At 43.7% G+C, this 24074-nt stretch overlaps 5 protein-coding genes and 1 pseudogene across 5 annotated transcripts; 4 read left to right on the top strand and 2 right to left on the bottom strand.

The window, feature by feature from the left end:
* Positions 1-4195: 4195 nt before the first annotated feature.
* On the top strand, positions 4196-4713 carry LOC101052234 (histone H2A type 1-B). The gene has a single exon (XM_003927276.4). The coding sequence runs from the start codon at positions 4240-4242 to the stop codon at positions 4630-4632; it is 393 nt and encodes a 130-aa protein (XP_003927325.1). The 5' UTR covers positions 4196-4239; the 3' UTR covers positions 4633-4713.
* Positions 4714-5677: 964 nt separating this feature from the next.
* LOC101052568 (histone H3.1) lies at positions 5678-6178 on the top strand. The gene has a single exon (XM_010337993.3). The coding sequence runs from the start codon at positions 5747-5749 to the stop codon at positions 6155-6157; it is 411 nt and encodes a 136-aa protein (XP_010336295.2). The 5' UTR covers positions 5678-5746; the 3' UTR covers positions 6158-6178.
* Positions 6179-9682: 3504 nt separating this feature from the next.
* Positions 9683-10405, top strand: H4C2 (H4 clustered histone 2). Its single transcript, XM_074398545.1, has one exon. It carries the CDS (start codon positions 9722-9724, stop codon positions 10031-10033), a length of 312 nt encoding a protein of 103 aa, XP_074254646.1. The 5' UTR covers positions 9683-9721; the 3' UTR covers positions 10034-10405.
* Positions 10406-15678: 5273 nt separating this feature from the next.
* Positions 15679-16306, bottom strand: LOC101054164 (histone H4-like; annotated as a pseudogene).
* A 109-nt stretch (positions 16307-16415) lies between these two features.
* Positions 16416-17384, bottom strand: H3C1 (H3 clustered histone 1). The gene has a single exon (XM_003927282.4). It carries the CDS (start codon positions 17345-17347, stop codon positions 16937-16939), a length of 411 nt encoding a protein of 136 aa, XP_003927331.1. The 5' UTR covers positions 17348-17384; the 3' UTR covers positions 16416-16936.
* A 2567-nt stretch (positions 17385-19951) lies between these two features.
* Positions 19952-20697, top strand: H1-1 (H1.1 linker histone, cluster member). Its single transcript, XM_003927283.3, has one exon. It carries the CDS (start codon positions 20002-20004, stop codon positions 20641-20643), a length of 642 nt encoding a protein of 213 aa, XP_003927332.2. The 5' UTR covers positions 19952-20001; the 3' UTR covers positions 20644-20697.
* The last annotated feature ends 3377 nt before the right edge of the window (positions 20698-24074 follow it).

Below are 24074 nucleotides of genomic sequence, written 5' to 3'. Positions count from 1 at the left end.
TTTGTCCCCTCTAGTGCTCATGTTGAAATGTAATCTCCAATGTTGGAAGTGAAGCCTGGGGAAAGGTATTTAGATACTGAGGGCGAATCCCTCATGAATGGATTGGTGCACTCTTCATGGTAATGAGCAGGTTCTCACTTTGAGTTCACAAGAGATCTGGTTGTTTAAAGGAGTGTGGCACCTCCACCCTCTCGCTCAGCTCTCACCATATGATATGCCTGCTCCTCCTCACAGTCCGCCATGACTGGAAGTTTCCTGAGGCCTTGCCAGCAGCAGATGCCTGCGCCACACCTCCCATACCGCCTGCAGAACTGTGGGCCAAAAAATTACTTTTCTTTACAAATTACTCAGTCTCAGGGATTCCTTCATAGTAATGTAAGAACGAAATAACACACTAAGACTATTTCATACTTACAGAATAGCTCAATCTGAAGTATCCTTTTTCAACTTCTCAGCTACTTGTAACTAGTAGGCACTGGTTTGGAGACTGTTGAATGGTGAATTGTATTATGCAAATAATTGATTTTTTTTTTTAAGTTCTTTTTGCAAACCATGAGGAATCAGATTGTCTTGCTTTCACTTCTCCTGGAATCGGAGTTGCTATTGGGAAACAACTTATTTTCCTTTTATATTTATAAGGAATAAATAACCCCCAATATCTCCTTCCCCAATATCTGCCTTCCGTTATGTTATTCAAAGGCAAGTGCCTGGAATTTACTGTTTTTGAGGCACTTTCTGAAAGGATTCCCATCAAGTTGTTTTCTAACAGCACATGCCGAGCACTTGTAGCTTTGCTTCATTCAAGGTAACTTGGATGAGGTGAACAGTTTTTCTCATTCATGGCCCAATGGAGCATAGATTAGTGATACTGTGACTGCATGTACTCCTGCTTTCTAGCCTTAGTTTTTAAAGCTACCCTTAATCATGGTTTCAATTTTATCTAGCCCTGTGCATAACAAGGGCTCTTTCCAGAATGAGCTACAATTGGTTCAGGAAGTTAGAATTGCTATACCTTCTGAACCTTGGTTCCTGACATTTCCGGGACCTCCAATACATCCAGCATTTTATTGAAGTATTTATTCTTCCTACTTGGCTGGCTTCTTCGCTGCTTTCAGGTGTGAATTCGAATGGAATCCCCCGGATGAAGCTTTCCCTCCTTATCCCTATTCTTGTTTCTGATCCCCTTTCGTTCTTTTTCTCCATAGCACTCATCACTTATCTCCACATTTTTACTGTGTATTTACCTTATTGTGCACCTCCCCCTACAAGAGAAGTAGCACCCTAAGGAAACAGGTTGCTGTCTGCTTTTTCACTGCTATGCTCCCTGCACCTAGAACACTTTCTGGCACTTAGCAGGTTTTCGGTAAATATATGCTGAACTAATGCTGGATGCACATCTCCCTCCTGAACTCCCTCTAATTTACAGTGATCAATATTCTTTTCTATGCACTTTTGTATTATTTATTGCTCAAAACCTTGAATTTGTATACAGAATGTGCTCTGCTATTTAATCTTTCGGTATCCAAGTCCTCCCTTCTCAGAGTATAAACTCTTTAGGGCAGTATCTAACTTTTTATCATCGCCATCGAGTCTTGCACCTTTTTAAAGAAAATGAGCCAGTGGTTACTGATATTTACTGCTATTGTTGAGGGCGAAGATCATTATAATTTTGAAAAGGGAGGTTGAATACTGTGAGGGGAAAAATATCACCAGAGTCAGAAGACTTGGGAAAATGAAAAAAAAAAAAAAGTAAAAATGAGTACTTTCAGTCTCCTGACAGTTTCTCTGAATCAAATCCATTATTCTATGACAGCGTTGGCTTAGGAGCAGATTTTCTTTTTTTAATTTTTATTTTTTGCCCTTCCAATTGTAAGGAGCAGATTTTCTTTCTTTCTTTCTTTCTTTCTTCTTTCTTATTCTCTTTCTCTCTCTCTCTCTCTCTCTCTCTCTTTCTCTCTTTCTTTCTAGATGGAGTTTTGCACTAGCCCAGGCTGGAGTGCAGAGGCACAATCTCGGCTCACTGCAATCTCTGCTTCTAGGGTTCAAGAGATTCTCCTGCCTCAGTCTCAGGAGTAGCTGGGTTACAGTCACCCTCCACTACGCCCGGCTAATTTTTTGTATTTCTATTAGAGACCAGGGTTTTACCATGTTGGCCAGACTGAACTCCTGACCTCAAGTGATTCTCCTGCCTCAGCCTCCCAAAGTGCTGGGATTACAGGCATGAGCCACTGCGCCCAGCCAGGAGCAGATTTTCTTACATCCATGGCTCTTTTTGCTTCTGCCATCCTGTTTGAGTGCAAGTAGACCAAAGACAGAAGTAGTAGATACCTCAGAAATTCCTGGAATAAGTAATCCACCTTCATCCAGACCCCATCTGCTCCTGTCTCATGGAATATAAAAGGAAAACAGCAAGATTTCTCTACTCAATCCTGCTTGATTTTAGGTTCCTCAACAGGAGAGCCAGGTAATGACTGGAATAATACTGTCGGGGCCAAAGGAAAACTTCCCCTTTGCCCTCCCAAGGTTCACTGAAAATTACCGGCAAAACACGGATTAATTGGAGAAAAGGTGGATACCTTGATTTCATCACAACTTTACAGGAGCTTTTAGAAGGAAGACTCAAAAACACAGGGGCGATTGCCCATTTTTACGCCTAGGTTCAGCAATATAAACAGCTGGATAGGATATGATCTAATGCGAACAGACTGAGTGGGGAAGGCCTGCAAAGCTTGTCTGTCAAGATTCTTCTTGACCTCTCAGTACAGCATTCTTTCCTTCTTGTTATGGCACAAGACCCTCTTTCAGAATGGGTGTGGGGGGGGTCTTATGACCCATAGGCAAACAAGGTACGTTAGAGTGATATTTTTAGGTTTTATAGCTGGCTCCGGGGAAAAGGAGTTCTGGTTTGTAAGGCCCACCTTGAGGAGGAATCCTACTTTCTATGGTTAGCCTCTGGGGAGAATGGGACTTAGACAGGAAGGCAGAAGTTCAGAGAAACACTTTTATGATAATAATCCCGTTTTGAGTATTTCTGCGTTATGAAATGTTTGTTCCATCATTTCCTGAAAGATTCCAGACTCCTCATTCAGTGTTACAAAAGAGTTCAGGAAATGCAACTCTAAGGTATGCCGCTTTGGTATGCTGATGTGAACAGATGGCACGTAGGAAACAGGAAACAGTACATTCAGAGACGGGCTTTCCGTGAATTCCTCTCATCACAAATTTCAAAATTTATAGACAGAATTTCAAAAAGGATTTTAGTTGTCAAGAATCACTTTTCTAGACAATCTCATTAACCAGAGAAGAGGAACTGAATCACGAGAAAGGAGCCTAACACCATTTAGACACTTTGTCACAGCCGTCACCTATTTGAAACATCCATTTATTTTTCTCCCAAATCATATATTTTCCCCGGTTTTCCTGCATCCCCCTTCTCTCTCCCTTATGAAGAGAGCTTATAAACTTCTGCAATTCACTGGGATTTGGAGTATTGGCTTTTCTTCCCTCCCACCCCCACCCCAACCCCCATCCCCCTTTTTTCCAGAGTCTCCTAGCTCTGTCTCTCAGGTTGGAGTGCCATGGCTCTATCTTAGCTCGCCGCAACCTCCGCCTCTCAGGTTCAAGGGATCTTCCTCTCCACTTGCTGGAACTACAGGCGCGCACTACCAAGGCCGACTCCCCCCCACCCCCAGGCATTTTTTGGTATTTTAGTGGAGACAGGGTTTCTCCATGTTGTTCACGCTGGTCTCGAACGCCTGACCCGCCACCCACGGCCTCCCAAAGTGCTGGGATTACGGACAAGAGCCACCGCGCCCGGTTTGAAGGACTTATTAAATAGTACCCATTTAGAAATTGGTTGGAGTCCACTCCTTTCCAAAAGCATGAGTCACACTGCCGGAAAACTACGAGCGGCTAAAAGTCAAAATCGCCAGCAGAAAACCTCCACAAAAACGTATTTTGAGAAAATCCCAATTGGGTCAATTATTGGTATTCCAGTCGAAGTCTCGTCCAGCCAGACTCCTCACTGGGTCAGACATCTAAACCTTTCACCAGATGGAAGAATCACATGCAAATGAAGGATGCAGAATGTGATCTCCCATTGGGTGTTTGACATTAGCCAATGGAAGCATTCCCCGCTGGCTACCTCCAGTCAGTATAAATGCTTCTCAGCCTTCCCTCGTAGGGTATTCTCATTACGTTTTTTTGTGAGGATTTTCCTTTTTTTTTGCTGAGGAAACCATGTCTGGTCGCGGCAAGCAGGGCGGCAAAGCCCGCGCCAAGGCCAAGACCCGCTCTTCTCGGGCCGGGCTCCAGTTCCCCGTGGGCCGCGTGCACCGCCTGCTCCGCAAGGGTAATTACTCGGAGCGGGTCGGGGCCGGCGCGCCGGTCTACCTGGCGGCGGTGCTGGAGTACCTGACGGCCGAGATCCTGGAGCTGGCGGGCAACGCGGCCCGCGACAACAAGAAGACCCGCATCATCCCGCGCCACCTGCAGCTGGCCATCCGCAACGACGAGGAGCTCAATAAGCTCTTAGGACGTGTGACCATCGCGCAGGGCGGCGTCCTGCCCAACATCCAGGCCGTGCTGCTGCCCAAGAAGACCGAGAGCCACCACAAGGCCAAGGGAAAGTGAAACGCTAACGCTCCAAGCACTGCTGTTTTTCTGAGCAGGCAAAATCTGCCTAACAACAAAGGCTCTTTTCAGAGCCACCTACGACTTCCGTTAAACGAGCTGTTGTGCTTTGTATTGTGCTGCCCGTACAGATGTTTTTGTGGTACAATAAGGTTCTATAACACTTAATTTGCACTGCAGAAATCTGGCTCTCTAGAAACCTCAAGTAGATCTAGGTATGGAAGAAAAGCCACGCAGCACGCAAAACATTACACATACAGGGATGATTCTCAACCTCCACACCAAACATTTAACTACATTTTAGAGAAAGAAAATTGGACCCTTGCGTATACTCCTAAATTAGTATTTTTAATGAAAGTGTTAAAACCGCCATGCCCCATGTGAGAAAACGTCATAAAATTCTCTGCAGCAATTGAGAGGATACACATTACCACTGAACGTTTTAGCATGTATCTATTTACCATAATGAGCTTTTTTCCGGTTTAGGGGGTGCTTTGTTTTGAGATGGAGTCTCCCCCTGTCTCAAGCTGGAGTGTAGTGGCGTGATAATAGCTCACCGTAACCTTAAACTCGAGCTCTAGCGATCCTCAGCCGTCGGACTAGCTGGGATTACAGGCGGGAGCCGCCACGCCCGGCTAAGAGAATTTTTCTAATTGCCCACCCTACTCATGCCACACCCAGAAAAATCTATCATTTTAAATAAAGCACATATGCAAATTTCCCGACTCGCCTCAAATATTCCTTGATTCCCTTTTTCTTTAGGAAATATTGGAGGTTTCCGCGTTGCTTTCTGTGTGGCAAATTTTAAGACTAGAAAGCATTTTCAGTTCAAGACTTTTGTCCACAGTGGATCTAGCAGCTAAAGGGGTTAACAAAATGACGTCAGAGCAGTTACAGTAATGGGCGGGACATTGAATTCTTTCCTCAACCTGAAAGCCTCTCTTCATCTGCAACCAGGCGCAGAGATGGACCAATCCAATAAAGGCGCGGGGATTTTTGAATTTTCTTGTGGCCAATAGTTGGTGTTCTGATGCTATAAAAGAAGAGTAGCTCTTTTTCCTCCACAGACGTCTCTGAAGGCGGGCTTTTCTCCGATTGTTTTTTCGTTTTTGTCATGGCTCGTACTAAACAGACCGCTCGCAAGTCTACTGGCGGCAAAGCTCCGCGCAAGCAGTTAGCTACCAAGGCTGCCCGCAAGAGCGCGCCGGCCACCGGCGGCGTCAAGAAGCCGCACCGCTACCGGCCCGGCACGGTCGCTCTCCGGGAAATCCGCCGCTACCAGAAGTCCACCGAGCTGCTGATCCGAAAGCTGCCGTTTCAGCGCCTGGTGCGCGAGATCGCGCAGGACTTCAAGACCGACCTGCGCTTCCAGAGCTCCGCCGTGATGGCGCTGCAGGAGGCCTGCGAGGCCTACCTGGTGGGGCTCTTCGAGGACACCAACCTGTGCGCCATCCACGCCAAGCGGGTGACTATCATGCCCAAGGACATCCAGCTCGCGCGCCGCATCCGCGGAGAGAGGGCGTAAATGTAAAACTAACTTGATCAGTCTAAAACCCAAAGGCTCTTTTCAGAGCCACCCAATTATTCCAACGGAAATAGCTGTGATAACTGTCTTTTATCGTTAACAAAAATGCCGTTGTCTGTCCTCAAAACGTACTTGGAAGGATTTTCTCAGCCGAATACATAGTCCTCTAGGTTTTCATTATATTATGTATGTATATACAGATTTAAAACGTTGGCTGTTCACATTAACCTGGAATTCTGGTGCAATATGTGAGGCAGGGCTCTAACTGCTCCCCTTTTAGCCATAGCTAGCTACTTTTTGTCTTTCAACTGTTGACCCAACATAATTTAATCCTTTATTAGTTACTTTATGTCTATGGCCTTGCTCGTAATTCGTCTAGTTGGTTGCATTGCTTTTTCTCCAGGACTGTATATACCCATGATATGCCTTTTTTTTTTTTTTAAGAGGTTGGGGATTGAGTATGGAAGATACTGAAAAGTAATATTTACTGTACAATTTTAATAATTTATGTGACTGTAGTTATTTTTTATCATATAGCTGTTACATTTTACAAGCCAACTTTAGAACAACCACATTGTGTCAAACATTAAAAATATTAATTCCAAAGACTGCCTCACATTCTTTTTTACACTATTTTTTACACCTAACATTTTCTCTTGGCCCACATCTAGAATGTGAATTGATGTACCATGCTAAAATCACCTGGCCAACTGTCAACAAACCACACACAGAAAAGATTACATTTGAATTTCATCATTTATTTAAATTCATTTGTGTCCCAGGTTTTAATAAAGCTGTTTTTGGTTTACCAAATAATATTTGCATTTTAAAAATATGAAAATGAATGTCTGTTTCACATTTCATTTTTCTTGATTCTTGTATGAGCGACCCTACCTGGCACAGACATTTATTATCCATAGACAGGGTAGGTTAGACATGCCAATGGACAAGGTCTATGCCAAGATGACTGCCCCCAAGCCCTGGGCCCAGCTCAAGGTCAATATTTTGTTTTTTCCAGTTGTAGGTGTGCTGAATCTGATGTACAGTGCTTGATTCTCTTTACATTTTCTTTATAAGAAAAAACAGATGTTGGCGGTACAGGGTCTGACGAATAGCATAAAAGAATAAAGTGACATTACTTTCTAAGGACAAGATGGACAGGGGTTGGTAGCTCAGTTCAGCTATTCTCCCCTCTCCCAGTTACATTCTTTGCCCCCTCCTCAACAGAACAAGGATTCTGCTGTAACTTCATTTATAGCTGATATTTAAAAATTAAAAAATGGATGAAAGTCTCATTTGTGAAAGAAAATTTACTGAGCAATTTGTATTGGGGAGTAGTGCAACAAACATTTTAATATCATTGCATTAAGAATCTATTGTTCTGTGTTAGAGGAGTAATTAAGGTGAGATTGAAGATGAGAAGGGGGTGTTTGCAGAATACGCCACCCAAAAATAGGCCACTGTGGCATGAGAATTCTTTTGAGCTAAAGGCACTTCAAAAATGGCAAATTCAAGAAGGCAATTCGAATCTAACCTTTTCTTTCTAAAAACAGGAGATAAAAATTCGAATGTGAAAAATGCTCTCCCTGTGCCAGGAGAAAAGAAATATTCTTCAGCAGAATCATAGATGAGATAATTCTGCACAAACACAGCAGGCAGTCATAGCTGAGAGACTGCTATTTACAAACCTTGTTAAAATAATGCTATTTTCCTTTAATCTAACCACATGGTTTAGTTACTTTCCCACAATTGCCGCTCTTTAAGCATTTAGCTTTTGTCATTTCTTTGGGTCTTCACTTTCTTTTAAGTGTTTTCCTGTCCCATAAAATTTATATTAAATAAATCTGTATGTTTTTGTTCTGTTAATCTGTTTACGGCAAATTAATTCTCAAGTCCAGTTGGAGAACATAACAGAGTAGAGGTAGAGTTTTGCCTCCCTACAACACAGAGATTTTTGTTCGCCTTAAATACTGATTGTTCCCAGTTCTTCAGTTAAACGGCGTTTTTTCTCCCCAGTCACCACAAAGTGAATACTCTTCTGTAGGCTGAAGTTTATAGCTAATGCTGTTGGGAGTATAAAAGCAGTTTTGGTTTGTTAGATTTGGGTGAAAAGGCTAAGATTCTCAGAGTAAGAAGTCAAGTTCAGGGTGCATTTTTCAGATTTAAAAATCTAGCAGTAGCCGTTCCAGTTCTTCCAATAGAAATTATTTACATGTGTTATCAGGAAATTTAAAACAGTTTATGGAGATTTGAACTGCACTCCATGTTTGGCTGTGGGAAGGCACAAAGGCTGCTATTGTGATCCACCTTGGAAAAGAGAATAAAGGAATATTTTTGGACAATTTTAACGTCACATATGAAAAAACAGAATCTGTCAACACCTTGTAAGTTATTACAGGCTGTGATGTGTAAAAACAGTCCCGATTAAGACATACATATGTGCTGCTAGCAACATAGTGTTGGGAGTAAACACCGGAAAATGAGAGTTCAGGGCAATATCCCAACGTCTGGGCAGATTGTTTAAGTAGTAACATGTAAATTTAAACCACATTATGTAATATCTCTTTTCCAGTCTCTGTTCTTATGCCTTGTTCACATTAGGTAATTAAAAGTCCCCTGAGTATTATCAGTAACACCCGTTTTTGATGAAAAAACTGGTGTTTTACAGACGAAGGCATGGTTGCGATGTTACATAGCTATCACCCTCTTCTGAGACAGTACAGTGTGAAGGGACAGCAAAACTCCGCCCCCATCCTCAGGGCTCTGGCTGGACCAGCAAATGAAACTAATATAAAATTGATTAACAGGAGGAAGAGATATGCATTTCTTTAACACAAGTTTTACGAGGCCCAAGTGCTCTCATAATGAAATGAACGCCCCAAAATGCAGTTAGTTGTTTGTATAATGAATTGGACAAAGAACAGTAAACTGAGAAAAATCGCTAAAGCAAAGGGATTTAGGCTAGGATACATAACTGGGTAGGGAAGCGGCGAGGAAAGGCTGATTTCGCAGTTTGTACAGAATTCTCTTGGTTTCAGCCTCCCATCTTGAGAAGAATGTTGCTTTCTTTAAAGCATAGTGAGAACATCTTTTATATGAGAATTTCATCCACTGCTTTTAAGAAACAAAAGTCAGCTCTCAAGAAAACAGAAGGCCAAGCGATCTTTTCACACCTGCCCTTTTAAAAATTTCCTTTCATTTTAAATAGTCAGTATGTCTTCAAGCACTCGAAGGACTTAAAAAGTTTACCACTCTGGCATATTAAGGAAAGCCCCTAAAATAAGCCCTTATTAAAATTCACACTAGAAGGTATAGCTTTAGATTGCAACAGCAGCGTTGCAAATGGGAAGGGAAAACTCTAAAGGGATTAAAAAGTGAAACTATCCTATCTCTCACAGTCCTTAGGTCAGCGCCCTGACAGAGGCGGAGCAAAGGGTGAGGCAGCAACGCCTCCTTACCCTCGCTACCGCTTTCAGTTCTCAATAAGGTCCGATGGTAGCATATAAATGCTCCTGGCTTGCTTTGATTTCGCATTTTCTTTCTTCGGTTTAGAATCGCTAAACCATGTCTGGTCGTGGCAAAGGCGGAAAAGGCTTGGGTAAAGGAGGCGCCAAGCGTCATCGTAAAGTGCTACGCGATAATATCCAAGGCATTACCAAGCCGGCTATCCGACGCCTGGCTAGGCGTGGCGGAGTAAAGCGAATCTCGGGTTTGATTTACGAGGAGACTCGCGGGGTGCTCAAGGTCTTCCTGGAGAACGTGATCCGAGATGCGGTGACCTACACCGAGCACGCCAAGCGAAAGACTGTCACTGCCATGGATGTGGTTTACGCGCTGAAGCGTCAAGGTCGCACTCTGTATGGCTTTGGCGGTTAGTGTTCTGTTTTTCTTCCCAATGGCCCTTTTCAGGGCCGCCCACTCCCTCTCAAAAAAAGCTGTGACTATTCTGAGAACAACGTTTCGGCTGTCTCAGCCGCTGTACCTAGCGTGCACCACTTACGTAGGCCAGTTGGGAAACACCAGCTTAAGTCTGGGCGGCTGCGCAAGCAGTCGGATTTAAGCAAAGGAGAGGTCGCTGGGATTCCCCCGGCCGCTGAGGTTTTCTCCAGCGGAGGAAAACGCAAAGGGTGTCGACCCTTGGCATGTTACAGCATTAGTGGTCTATATTGTCCTACGTTTCCCGTAAGTGAACTTTAATGCTACGCTTTTGACACACAAACAACTACCGTATAGCGCCAGTTCAATAAATTGTTCAGCTTTTCAGTTTTAAAAATAAGTTTTTAAGTGTTTGTACAAGAGCTTAGGTGCCAGCCGCCTGCAAGTGGGTAGGTCGATTAAAATAGAAGTCAGTTGTTTCCCAGGCATATCTGACTTCAACGTCAGCTAAGGTCTGCACTTTTAGCCTCCCTGGTGACACCTGCCCTCCTTAGCAGCGCCCCCCCCACACACACCACCTGCCCTCCTTAACCCCCCTACCTGTCCGTTGCGCCACAAGCCTTCACCTCCGTTTCTAGTTCATTCTAGTCCAGCTTGGCGTCCTGCTGAGTGACGTCATCTACCCCTTACCCCTCCCTCCCCCAGTAGTCTGCTGATTAAAGCAGCTTTGCTATTTTCAGTCGTTAGGCTGGAGGCTCTGCTAATCAGGCTGCCTAGGCAGTTTAATTTTCACTTAGACTAAAGGGGTCTTTTATAAACAAGGACTCACAATTTCCTCTTGATACCGAGGTCAGTCACAGTAGCTGTAAGATGAGAGCCTCTTCTGACACAGGGCTCTCAGATGACTTGCATCTTCACTGTACCTGTGAAGCCAACAGTCTTTTATCCCTGCCTTAAATTGGAATTGCCTTAAAATACAAAAGCAATTTTTTTAATTGTGAAAATTTCAAACTGTACAGCGTAGTTAGGTTAACTGTTTCAAAGTTAGATGACCAAATTTAGAAGTCAGTCAAATATTCAGCAACTTTGATTTAGTAACAAATATGTTGATGACTACCTCAACAACAAAAAAAACTTTGTTGCCTGGTTACTTTGCTAACAAGGCTCTCTTGACAGGAAGACATAGTGCATAGGCAGTTGAATCAGTTCAGGTGAGAGGTCTGGGCTGGAGATAAAAATGGGAGAGCCAGGCCGGGCGCGGTGGCTCAAGCTTGTAATCCCAGCACTTTGGGAGGCCGAGGCAGGTGGATCACGAGGTCAAGAGATCGAGACCATCCTGGTCAACATGGTGAAACCTCGTCTCTACTAAAAATACAAAAAATTAGCTGGACATGGTGGCACGTGCCTGTAATCCCAGCTACTCAGGAGGCTGAGGCAGGAGAATTGCTTGAACCCAGGAGGCGGAGGTTGCGGTGAGCCGAGATCAACATGGTGAAACTCCGTCTCTACTAAAAATACAAAAAATTAGCTGGACATGGTGGCACGTGCCTGTAATCCCAGCTACTCAGGAGGCTGAAGCAGGAGAATTGCTTGGACCCAGGAGGCGGAGGTTGCAGTGAGCCGAGATCGCGCCATTGCACTCCAGCCTGGGTAACAAGAGTGAAACTGCGTCTCAAAAAAAAAAAAAAAAAAAAAAAAAAGAATCATCAGCAAATAAATAAATGCTGAGACCAAATGAGACGGCTAAAAACAGAAATATAGTCTGTAATCCCAGCACTTTGGGAGGTCGAGGCAGGTGGATCACGAGGTCAAGAGATTGAGACCATCCTGGCCAACCACGGTGAAACCCCGTCTCTACTAAAAAATACAAAAAATTAGCCAGGCGTGGTGGTGCGTGCCTGTAGTCCCAGCTACTCGGGAGGCTGAGGCAGGAGGATTGCTTGAAACCGGTTTCAGTGAGCCAGGATCTCGCCACTGCACCCCAGCCTGGAGATAGAGCGAGACTCTGTTTCAAAAAACAAAAACAAAAACAAATATAATGTAGTGCAGCATTGTTTGTAACAGTAACTGAGTGGGAACTATAAAGTTTCAGCAGAAGGAACTGGATAGAATGCGATCTATATTTCCATAAAATAGACTATTTCTACACAGCCCTACTAAAAAAGGAGAAAGCTGTACTCCACTACTCTGGTGTATTTTGGCTCAGTTCTTGAACTCTTTTCTTGGTGAACACACCTCGCCTCACCACTTACATGCTCAGTGTTCCGTCAAATAGTTTACGTTCAACAGGAAAACACCAAAGCCTAGCTGTAAGTGTCACGTTAACTTCTAGCAATGCCAAAGCCTGTGATAGTGTCAGCTTCTGGCTGTTCCTCATTCCCACCATGCCTAACCAACTCTCCAAATTCTATCAGTTTGCTTCCACCCACTTAAAGCTTCAGAATGAAACATTGTTTCAGAAAAATCGGCCTTTGTGGTGGCTGAGGTCTGTAATCCCAGCACTTTGGAAGGCCAAGATGGGTGGATCACCTAAGGTCAGGGGTTTGAGACCAGCCTGGTCAACACTGTGAGACCCCCATCTCTACTAAAAATACAAAAATTAACTGGGTGTGATTACGGGCGCCTGTAATCCCAGCTACCCTGGAGGGTGAGACAGAAAAATCTCTTGAACCCAGGAGGTGGAGCTTGCAGTGAGTTGAGATCATGCTACTGCTCTCCAGCCTGAATGTCAAGAGTGAAACTCTAAAAAAAAAAAAAAGTGTTTGCAGTTATAAATCATCTCCCCGACTCATATACAACTGCATATTTATTTACATGAATAGCTAATGGGCATCTCAAACTTGTCCAATATAAATGTGTTTATACATAAACACCAAGTCTGTTCTTCCTCTGATATTCCTCACATCAATCAATAAGACTCCATTCTTCAAGCAGCTTGTGCCAGGAATTGTGCAATCTTGTTTGTTCTGAGCTTCTTACAACTTTCATCCAGTGCAGTTCACTCAGCTGAAAATCAATCAAAATACCTTTAACTGCTTTCTGTGCTGCTGCTTTAGGAGCAAGCTGCCACAGTGGTTTGTCTGAATGAACACAGTGACCCCTAACTGGTCTTTGTTTTCACTTTTAATCCCCTTATCAAACAGTTTTTTATCTATCCAACAGCAACAGTGATCCTTTCTAAAGGTATTACGTCCACTGTCTGCTGAGAACATTCCAGTGGCTTTCCATCACCTTCATAATAAAAACCAGCATCTTTATCATAGCCTTGAAGCCAGGTGACCAACAATTTCAGTTTGCCGAATTCTCAGGTGTTTCTCAGGGTATAGGACTTCCAGTGCTGAAACTTAGAAAGTCCCAAGCAAACTAGGATGAGTTGCTCAACCTACGTAGGAGGCCCTGCTACATCTGTACCCCGGCTACCCTCTGACCTCAATCTCTTCACAGTTCTTTCTCTTCACTGACCTCCTTGCTGTTTCTGGAATGGACTAAGCATTACATCAGCATCTTTATATTTGTTCTTTCTCCCTAGAAATGTCTTATCCTGGAAATCTGAAGAGGTCTAGATCTCATATCACTCAAGCCTCTGCTCAAATGCCAACCTTAAGAGACCTCCTATGATCATCTTTGGTAAAATATTAAGCTTTTCTGCTCATTTGACATGTATATAGCTGACTATGCTCAAATAGCCTGTATACGTACACACATATATAACAATATATTTAACAAAAATACATGTAACAATATATATATATGTATATATATTATTTTCTGTTTGTTCTCTCTCCCCCAAATGGAATATATTTTTTGAAGGTAGAGACTTTGTTTTTTCCCGGAAGTATGCCTAGCACCTAGAACAGGCCTAACATTTAATAGGTAGTTTATGGAGTTTTGTCGAATGAATGCATGCATGAATCTTCTCTGTAAGTCCCCAGGCTCCCACTAAGCCCATTAGAATGCTACAAGAATCAATTCTCCATCTCTCACTCCTTGACCTTGCCACTGCCTAAAGCAATCAGCGTGTTGTTTTTCTCTAGAAAGTCTGGGGGGATAGTGCAGGGCTTGCTAATTAAGCAACATCAACTTTGTTCTGAACAAGGAATGAGTGTTAGGATTGAAGAAGGCTAAAGGTGGTGGTGAGAATGTCTAAGATGACTATGATCTATCAGCAATGCTATGAACTAAAAAGGCCAGGCAAAACATAACAGGAGCTAGTTATGGATATTGTTATAGCAACCATACCTCCTATATGGGAAATCTATATCCACACACCTCTCTACATTGACTCTGGAATTCAGGAAAGGGAATTATAATTTGCTAACTTACGTACCCCAATGTCTACAACAATATCTGGCATATAAAATTCATAAATATTTCTAGAATACCAGCTAAAAAAGACATAAAATGACCCACCTTCTGTACCTAGGCTCATCTTTGCTCTTCTGACTCTTCAATTCCTGAAACCATCCAGGATGTAGATACTAATTCTCTTCATTGTCAGTTTTAAATTAAACCAAGCTGTGTACATGTGTAAATTCCCCCAAGAAATCCTGGATGAAAACCGTCAGGTGGAAAACAGGGCCCCCAAATAAAAAGACATCCATCACTGAAGCCAACATAGTGAGGCCAAAATCAGTCCTCTGTAACAATGGTACAAAGAAGAGCACAATGACAAAGGCATTTGTGAATATCTCTTCAGATGAGAGTAAGATTTTTCCCTGTTAGCTAACTTCAGGTAAGTTCACATCCATTATCCTGGTGAGTTCTGAAGCTTGATGTACTACTGGAACACATAACTGGATCAAGAACATCCTTTAATACTATGGCTATAATGACTTGACTGGACAAAGCCCAGGCTTCCAAGTTAAGCCCAAGAGGCCCTTCACAGACCAGCAGTGCCTATGCGAACAACCTCATGTCCTGGCACCCTGCCTGCATCATTTCTCTCTGTGTGTGTATATAGAAATACGTATGTGTATGTATATAAAACCAGCTTTACTGGTATTTTACATACCATAAGGTTTACCCACTTTACGTGCAATTCAATGAATTTTACCATGTTACTTAGTTGTACAACCATCATCACAACCTAATTTCAGAATATTTCTATCACCCAAATTTCCATTTCTACGTAAAGGGCGGGGAGGAGAACATGGCTAACTGCTGAAGGCTGCATTAACATTGAAATAGGCGCGTTTCTCTCTAAACCAGTTTTAATCTCCCCTAAATTTAGTGTCCTGGATATTCCAGGAGTCTGAATCCGGCTTCAATTTTCAGGGCTTTTTTTTAAATCGAGGCAAATCGTATTGGTGGCAATAAATTTAGTACTGCTCTCAGTGCATGATTGAAGGATACTTAAAAAATCTCTGATTTTCCTTCATAATCCCTAAAAAAGTTTTTTTTCCTGAAAAGGTTTTGTCATTTCTCAACAAACTTCTTAGCTTCCCCTCGAGCTCTCTGGATTGCCTAGAAAGTATTGGCTCATCAGCTCTGATTGGTTGACAGCTACTAATGAGGCTCACTGATTGGGCAGCGTTTCTCTTTGTTCCTTGGAAACTAATACAAATTCTTTGAAAACTAATATAAATTCTTATCACTACTAGTTTTTTTCCATTCATTTTTCAGAATAAGAAAATATCTATCTAGTGAGTGGAGGGGACTAAATTCCCATAATCTTTGCTGTCAGGGTTGTCAGCTCAGTATCATTCATGTTCATCATACACTGAGCTTCTTGGGTTAATGGATACAGCTCTTCTTTTGTTTAGTTGGGCGGCCCTGAAAAGGGCCTTTTGTCTAGAAAGGAAAGCTGTGGAGAAATCGGCAACCTTAGCCGCCAAAGCCATAAAGGGTGCGTCCCTGGCGCTTGAGCGCGTAGACCACGTCCATGACAGTGACCGTCTTACGCTTGGCGTGTTCCGTATAGGTGACAGCGTCACGGATCACGTTCTCCAAGAACACCTTAAGCACCCCTCGGGTCTCCTCATAGATCAGACCAGATATCCGCTTGACATCCGGCGGGCAAGGCGCCGGATGGCCGGCTTGGTGATGCCCTGGATGTTGTCACGCAACACCTTGCGGTGGCGCTTGGCACCCCCCTTACCTAAACCCTTCCCGCCCTTACCACGTCCAGACATGACTTCCCAAAAAGTGAGCCAAGAGCAAGTGAGAGAATAGCGGAACCGATCTTTATATATCTACCTTCCTCCAACCCCAAGTAGACACAGAATACAAAGTGCGCAGGCGGGAAATGTGACGTCTACAGTCTCCTCCCTTAACCCCTCCTCCAAGCCGCAGGAACTGACGGGACAACGGGTGGGGAAGGGTGGGGAAAGGAGGGTGGAACCAAACTGACTTGACCAATGGCCTTTTACTTTCTTAGCAGAGTCACATCGTTACGCTTTGACGAACAGTGTCAAATGTAAACCCATCCTCATTCCAAATCTATTTTAAGCCGAATACTTTGAGTCGAAAAGTATCCGTCTGCCGCCCAGGATAGAATGCATTGGTGCGATCTCCACTCATTGAAACCGCTGCCTGCAAGGTTCAAAGCGTTTCTCCTGCCTCAGCCCTGAGTGTAGCTGAGATTACAGGCGCTCGCCATCACGCCCAGCTTGTTTTCGTATTTTTATTGGAGACCGGGTTTAGCTATGTTGTCCAGGCTGATCCCCATCTCCTGAACTCAGGTGACCGGCCTGCCTCAGCCCCTAAAGTGCTGGGACTGCATGCGCGAGCCACCGTGACTGGTCAAAATGGAACGGTTTTTAAACCTTTGGTGGTGAGCCCAAAAGAAGTTAAGTGACCCCAGTGCATTTTCTTTCCTCTAAGTTGGTTACTTACAGCTACTTTACTTGAGCATGTGGTGGCTCTGAAAAGAGCCTTTGATTGGCCAGTGAGATACCAAAGTAATTATGCCCGCTCTCCGCGGATGCGGCGAGCAAGCTGGATGTCCTTGGGCATAATAGTGACACGCTTAGCGTGGATGGCGCACAGATTGGTGTCTTCAAACAGCCCCACCAAGTAGGCCTCACACGCCTCCTGCAGAGCCATCACAGCGGAACTCTGGAAACGCAGGTCCGTTTTAAAATCCTGCGCAATCTCGCGCACCAAACGCTGAAAAGGTAGTTTACGGATCAGTAGCTCTGTAGACTTCTGGTAACGGCGGATCTCGCGCAAAGCCACCGTGCCGGGTCGGTACCGGTGAGGCTTTTTCACGCCGCCGGTGGCCGGCGCGCTCTTGCGGGCCGCCTTAGTAGCCAGCTGCTTGCGCGGAGCCTTACCACCCGTAGACTTGCGAGCAGTCTGCTTAGTGCGAGCCATGACGAAGAGAAACTCACAGCACAAAAGCAAACAGTAATGCCGGTAGAACCTCCGGCGGCTCTGCTATTTATAGTCTGCAAAGTGCAGTGATTGGATGATAGAAGACGATGACTATGACGTTACAAGCTCTGATTGGTCTATCTTCAAGCCAGCAGCAAACCTGCACTTTCACTGGCCACTATATTCTATTTCAAATCTACAGATTATTATTTTTTAAGTGGCATTTTATTATTAGTTTAGTTTAGTTTTGCTTTGTTCCCTGAGCTGGCCTCAACTCTTGGGCTCAAAGGATCCTACCGCCTCAGGGTCCGGAGTAGCTAGGATTACAGGCCAAGCCACTGCGCCGGCTTGGACTTTAATTTTATTCCCTTCTACACGTAGTTTTCATCACCTGAAGGCAGTGTTTACTTTTTCATGAAACAAGACATTGATCCCAAAGGTATTATAGTTCTCCAGTTCTATATAACCTTCAGCTTTTTAGGAGAGAACAAGAGAGAATATTGCTCACCTCCTCTCCGGAAATGTACCCTTTCCAGGAATTTCCGAAACTTTTCAGAAGTGGATTCCTTTGTAACACCTTGACTTAGAAGCGTTAATGAAATCTGCAAAGCATCTCAAACATAGGGTTACACTATGACTCATAGAAGCATTGTCTATGAGACGTCTTTCTCTTGTTTATGCTCTCTGAATCCTAAATTTGCAGCGTTCCGCAGCTTTTGTTTTCTAAAGCCTAGGTGTACTCTGCCGGTGGCAAAATGGCCGTTCTCCTTCACCGCCGCCAGGTACCACCAGCTGGGAATTGTTCCTTTTGCGAGCAGGAGGTGGACTCGGCCCAAGAGAAACTGGATGGTATTCCGCAAGGAACATAATTTAGCATTGCCAAAAGCTAACACAATCAATTTAAAAGTCTCAAAATGCTAAAATATGAATTGTGACCGCTTTTATATTAACAGGAAGCAGGCCATATTCTACCTTTTGATTGGTTTGCGCTATTTTGTCATACAGCCACTTAGAAAAACTGACGTAGCATCCTTCATTTGCATGGAGCGTTCCCATTTTATTTGAAGCCAGTTTAACCCAATACAAACAAAGGAGACAGAACCCATTATTTGAAATGGAAACTCCTGAATAAAATAATTCGGAGTATTTCCTTTTTAAAAGTTGCATTTTTTCAGATACCTCACTTATTACACTAAGAAAGATTAATATCTTTCAAAAAGGGTTTAGTCACAAAATTATTCCAAGCGTGTATACCTGCGTTTCATAACTGGCCGTCAAACCAAGATGCAGAGTTTCGAACCATTATCTTCCAAATTCTTAGAAATTACATGAAACATTTGAAAGCATGGCTTCTCAATAAAATGGGACGTAAGAAGCACTGCTGCAGAAGATGGACACAATATTTATCTGGGACTCCTACATTATTTGGTTGGCACGTTGTTTGAAGGAAAAGGGGAGAAGCTCAGGTTACTTAGCACAGTGCGGACTTATTTGAAAACTACAACAGCACAAGCGGAAATAAGACCTCACTACCTCACTCTCCACTGTGCTAGGGGTTTATACAGAATAGGATTGTGGAAGTGGATGTCGATTTAATAGCTGTTTATTCTCCCGTTACCTGAGTCTCTGATTGGGAATGTGAGATCGTTTAGCTTTATTGATACTCTGAAATGCTTTAACAGCCACAAACAAGTTAAAAGGATGTTACCATAAAATCTTATCCCCAGGGTGTGCCGTTTGTTTTCACACTAAGGGGACTTAAACTCCCAGCAGAATGCCTGTCAGGGAACCGATTTCGTCTACCCAGCATTTATTTAATACCTTTCGCAGGCTTGTGAGGCCCATAAATCTTTGTTGAATAAAAGAATGAGTTGAACATATGATAGGCTGATCGTATGTGCTGAGATGAAACACAGGTTGTAAACCTCAGCACCCATCTGGGGCATGTTGTATGGGTGAAAAGGGCATTGGAAATTCCTGAAGTGCATTGGACTGTGGAAATAAGTTGCAATTGCAGAAACTTTTCCACACTTCTGCAGCGTTAGTGAATTCTGGTGGTGTTTCCGATTCATTCTTCTTTGACGTGAAAGGTATTCGCCAGACACATCGCTCTAAAACATTGCCAGAAAACGTAAGAGTTGGTGACAACTAGCCCTAACGCGACCTAACACCGGCGCTTTCCTCTCTCCCTCCCCAATAATAACACTGAATTTTGCATTTCTTGCAAATGAAAAACGAACATCTCTGGCAACAGACCTTTAATAATTTCTGATAAAACTCCTCGGATGCTTATGGGGCTGCATTTACAAACTACTCCCCCTCAACCCACTCCCTAAAAAAGAGCTGCTTTTTGAGAGAGAAGCTGCACCCTCTGATGTTACTGGGCGGCAGTCGCCTACAATTTCCTTCACAACGAGGAAACCCGGGCGGGTTTTTCCGTGTGTTTGCTTGCGATGAGCAAAGCAAGACCGTAGGCCCTACAGGCCCCCAGCTGCCTTCTGAGACTGGACCAAAGCCTCGGCACTGCGAGGGGCGGGGCACTAACGGGCACCAATCACCGCGCAGTCCCACCCTATAAATATGCCGCGTCGGGGGCGTTTTTTGGCATCCTGCTTTGTCAGGTTTTACCAGTTTGCTTAGTGTACTCCGTCAGCATGTCCGAAACGGCGCCTCCCGCTTCCGCCGCCTCAGCTGATCCTCAGAAATCTTCAGCTGGCAAGAAGGCTAAGAAACCAGCTAAGGTTGCAGCAGCCACCAAGAAGAAACCGGCAGGCCCCTCTGTGTCGGAGCTGATCGTGCAGGCTGCTGCCTCCTCCAAGGAGCGTGGTGGTGTGTCACTGGCTGCCCTTAAAAAGGCTCTGGCGGCCACCGGCTACGATGTGGGAAAGAATAACAGCCGCATTAAGCTGGGCGTTAAGAGCCTGGTAAACAAGGGCACACTGGTGCAGACGAAGGGCACCGGCGCCTCGGGTTCCTTCAAGCTCAACAAGAAAGCATCCTCCGGGGAAGCCAAGCCCGGCCCCTCAAAGGTGGCGGCGAAAACCAAGGCGACGGGCGCATCTAGAAAGCTCAAAAAGGTCACGGGGGCTGTTACCAAAAAAAGCGTGAAGACTCCGAAAAAGGCTAAAAAGCCTGCGGCCACAAGAAAGCCCTCGAAGAGTCCCAAAACTGTAAAGCCCAAAAAAGTAACCAAAAGCCCTGCTAAAACCAAGGCTATAAAACCCAAGGCGGCCAAGGCTAAAGTGACGAAGTCAAAGACTGCCAAACCCAAGAAAGCAGCACCCAAGAAAAAGTAAATTCCAGTTGGAAGCTTCTTACAGTGACCCAACGGCTCTTTTAAGAGCCACCTACATATTTCAGCAAAAGAGCTGTAGTACACAGAATCCCCCCGTCAAATGCAATACGCCCGCAGTTGTATTAGAATCATTGAAAGAGTCAAATTTAACATAGGTTGAGTAAAGCTAATTACTACCAGATGAGGCTATCGAAGATAGCAAGGTGACTTCAAATGCACCGAATAATGAAAATCAGTGTTTTAAAGTTACCTGGGGCCTTCTGTAAGTAGCCCAAAGTCCCGTGTCTCGCGACCCCAAGCTAATTAGTCATAACCGTGTAAAACCAAGATCGAGTCCCCGTCTCAGGCTTGAGGCTTTTTATTATGTGCAAGGATAAAGTGGAGACATTGCCTTCTTGAGTCAATATTGCTAAAGTTAGCTTTTTCTGAAATTGAGAAATGGTTCTTAGTTGGTAAAATTCATGGCTTAACCACTCCGCAGGAGTGTTTAGCGAGTTGTCTGTCCTTGGGAATGACAGTGACCCTGCTGGCGTGGCTGGCGCCCACGTTGGCATCCTCTAAAAGCCCCACCAGGAGGGCCTAGCTCGCTTGCTTTCTGCAGCGCCATCATGACAGAACTTTGAAACGCAAAATGCTCTTGCTTTGCGCAGCGTCTTACTATCCTGGGTGCATTTGAGGGCTATCGGTTTGGTTTAGGCCCTCGTCAAGACAAAGGATGTTAGTTGCAGTGGAGTTTTACAGCTGAAATCCAAGAGCCCTTGTTAGGTGTCTGTTTATAGAAACAGAAGCGCCCCGATTGGATATTTGAAAATTACTGTGCTTAACTGGATCGTCTTTCACAGGATTTTCAACCCTGGTGGAGTCCATATATTAAATACTGAAGATCCTTTTCTCAGAACTGCCCCTTTAAGCTTTTGCACTTTTAAGTCTGGGTTTCAGATTTTAATAACTGGATTTTTGTTTACATCTGACAAAAACAGTGGTATATGATCAGCCAAGTTTACTCACTTTTTCATAGTGCAGCTCAATTAGTTCTAAAAGTTTATTTTTGCATGTGAGCTAATAATCAGCTGTATTTTTCAAGCAGTCGGTCTTTTTTCATTTGCTTTGCTTAGCTGCTTCAGTTGTCTAAAGTCAGCAATACAGGCACATCACATCCCTGTTCCCCCTCCCTCAAACCAATATGTAGTAGCTACCTATGTATTCCTTTAAAAAAAAAAAAAAAAAAAAAAGGTTTTTTTCCTCATCTATTTTTGTGAGAAATATGTTTTTCTTTGAACTAAGTCTTTTACATACACCTATATACATGCATGGTTTTGGTTTTTCAGTTCTGTTTTTTAATGTTTTGAGACAGGGTCTCACTCTGTTGTCCATGTTAGACTGCAGTGGCATAATCGCAGCTCACCTCCAAATACCGGGCTCAAGCTATCCTGCCACTTCAGCATCCAGAGTAGCTGGAATTGCATGCCCACACTACCATGCCAGGATAATGTTTTACTCTTTGTGGAGACAGTCTCACCATGTTGCCCAGACTGGTCTATAAACTGGCCTCAAGCAATCCTCGGCCTCCCAAAGTGTTGAGATTATAGTCACTGGGCCTGGCCTCATATGCATAGTTGGTTTGTCTTTTCATTAGATTATTAATTAAAAAAACAAAGGCTGGGTGCAGTGGGTCACACCTGTAATCCCCAGCACTTTGGGAAGCCGGGTGGGCAGACTGCTTGAGCTCAGGAGTTCGAGACCAGCCTAGGCAACATGGTGAAACCCTGTCTTTACAAAAATATACAAAAATTAGCCAGGCCTGGTGGCATGCACCTGTAGTCCCAGCTCCTTGAGAGGCTGAAGTGGGAGGATGATTGGAACCCGGGAGGTAGAGGCTGCAGTGAGCAGAGATTGTGCCACTGCACTCATGCCCAGGGAACAGAGTGAGATCCAGTCTCAAAACAAAAATAATAAAAATTTTTTACAGTGATGTTATATACACTTCTGCATGTTTCTTTTCTCTTATCCAGACTTTAATAAAACCCTGTCATTAAAGAAACAGAAATCCTTCAAATGGAGTGGCATAAGTTATTCGCCCATTTCTTTTTGATAAGCATTGATGTTTCCAGTTACCACTTCTGAACTTGGTGCTATTGAATAGAATTCCAGGGTTGAGACTGCTAGGTTTTAGGTTGTATTTTATTATTTTATTTGTTTTTTTAGACAGAGTCTCGCTCTGTCCCCCACACTGGAGTACAGTGGCATGACCTTGGCTGCAACCTTTGCCTCCCAAGTTCAAGTGATTCTCCTGCCTCCAGTCTCCAAAGTAGCTGGGATTACAGGCACCCGCCACCACACCTGGCTAATTTTTCTATTTTTAGTAGAGATGCAGTTTTACCATGTTGGCCAGGCTGATCTCAAGCTCCTGGCCTCAAGTGATCCACCCACCTTATCCTCCCAAAATGCTGAGATTACAAGTGTGAGCCATGGCACCAGGCCTGGACTTTGTCTTCTGTTTCATCAGTCCTTCTGTCTATTCAAGCACCAGTACCATGCTGTTCTATGATTCTATAAAAAATACTGTAAAGGCTGTCCACCCTTACTGCTCTTATTTTTTAATTTTAAGGCAATTGTAGATTCCAGCTTTCCAAAGAACTGTGCAATGCTTAGAGCTAGATACGCCTGGGAGATCATTTAGTTTTTATTTTTATCAGAGAAAATTCTGTAGAGACTCTATCCTGCTCTCATTGAGTACCATTCCGTAACACCCCACATCAGCTTTAAAGGGCAATAATACCTTATGGACAGTATGCTTTTCCTCAAATATATTCTAAGCCATGGTCAATGCAAAAGAGAGAGAAGGAGAGTGGAATAAGTTATTATCTATGAATCCATGGGTGCTCTCTTTTAACTGCTTTATCACTCCCTCTTCCAATCTCTCTGGAAGGTCACCCTGCTTTCCTTTCTACATAAGAACTCCTAACTCCACGGGAGGAAGATAAGTTATTTATATCCCATGCTTAGGAAGAGAGAAAATGGGTTTGGTAAACGTCCACTTTCTGCTCGCATTCTCTGTGTTTCTGTGTTTTTCATAGGATAATTCACTTATCAGTTGGCTCTTAAGAGAGAATGCAAGGTTCAAGGATACGAACCTAAATGCAGTCTGTATAGACCTTATGATTTTCTACTTCTCTAAAATCAGGCCTGGAGACATGGTGAAAGTGACACATGAATATGCAGTATCTCATATCCCTCCGTGTGGAGAAGGTGCACCACGGGAAATAGCAGTAGGTCAGTGACAGTTAACAACTCCCTGGTGGCTTGATTTTATTCTTTTATTTATAAAACTATTAATACACTACATAGTCCTTAACTGTGCCACAAAGAGTCACTATTTTAATTTCATTAACTCCTTATTTCAATATTGATAAATGAAGAAAAATATGAGTA

The sequence above is a fragment of the Saimiri boliviensis genome, chromosome 4 (genome assembly GCF_048565385.1).
Source record: "Saimiri boliviensis isolate mSaiBol1 chromosome 4, mSaiBol1.pri, whole genome shotgun sequence".
Lineage (NCBI taxonomy): Eukaryota > Metazoa > Chordata > Mammalia > Primates > Cebidae > Saimiri > Saimiri boliviensis.
This window is presented reverse-complemented; position numbering and strand designations above follow the sequence as displayed.

Coding starts and splice junctions, on each gene's coding strand:
- H1-1 (XM_003927283.3), top strand. CDS start 20,002: ATGTCCGAAACGGCGCCTCCCGCTTCCGCCGCCTCAGCTGATCCTCAG.
- LOC101052568 (XM_010337993.3), top strand. CDS start 5,747: ATGGCTCGTACTAAACAGACCGCTCGCAAGTCTACTGGCGGCAAAGCT.
- LOC101052234 (XM_003927276.4), top strand. CDS start 4,240: ATGTCTGGTCGCGGCAAGCAGGGCGGCAAAGCCCGCGCCAAGGCCAAG.
- H4C2 (XM_074398545.1), top strand. CDS start 9,722: ATGTCTGGTCGTGGCAAAGGCGGAAAAGGCTTGGGTAAAGGAGGCGCC.
- H3C1 (XM_003927282.4), bottom strand. CDS start 17,347: ATGGCTCGCACTAAGCAGACTGCTCGCAAGTCTACGGGTGGTAAGGCT.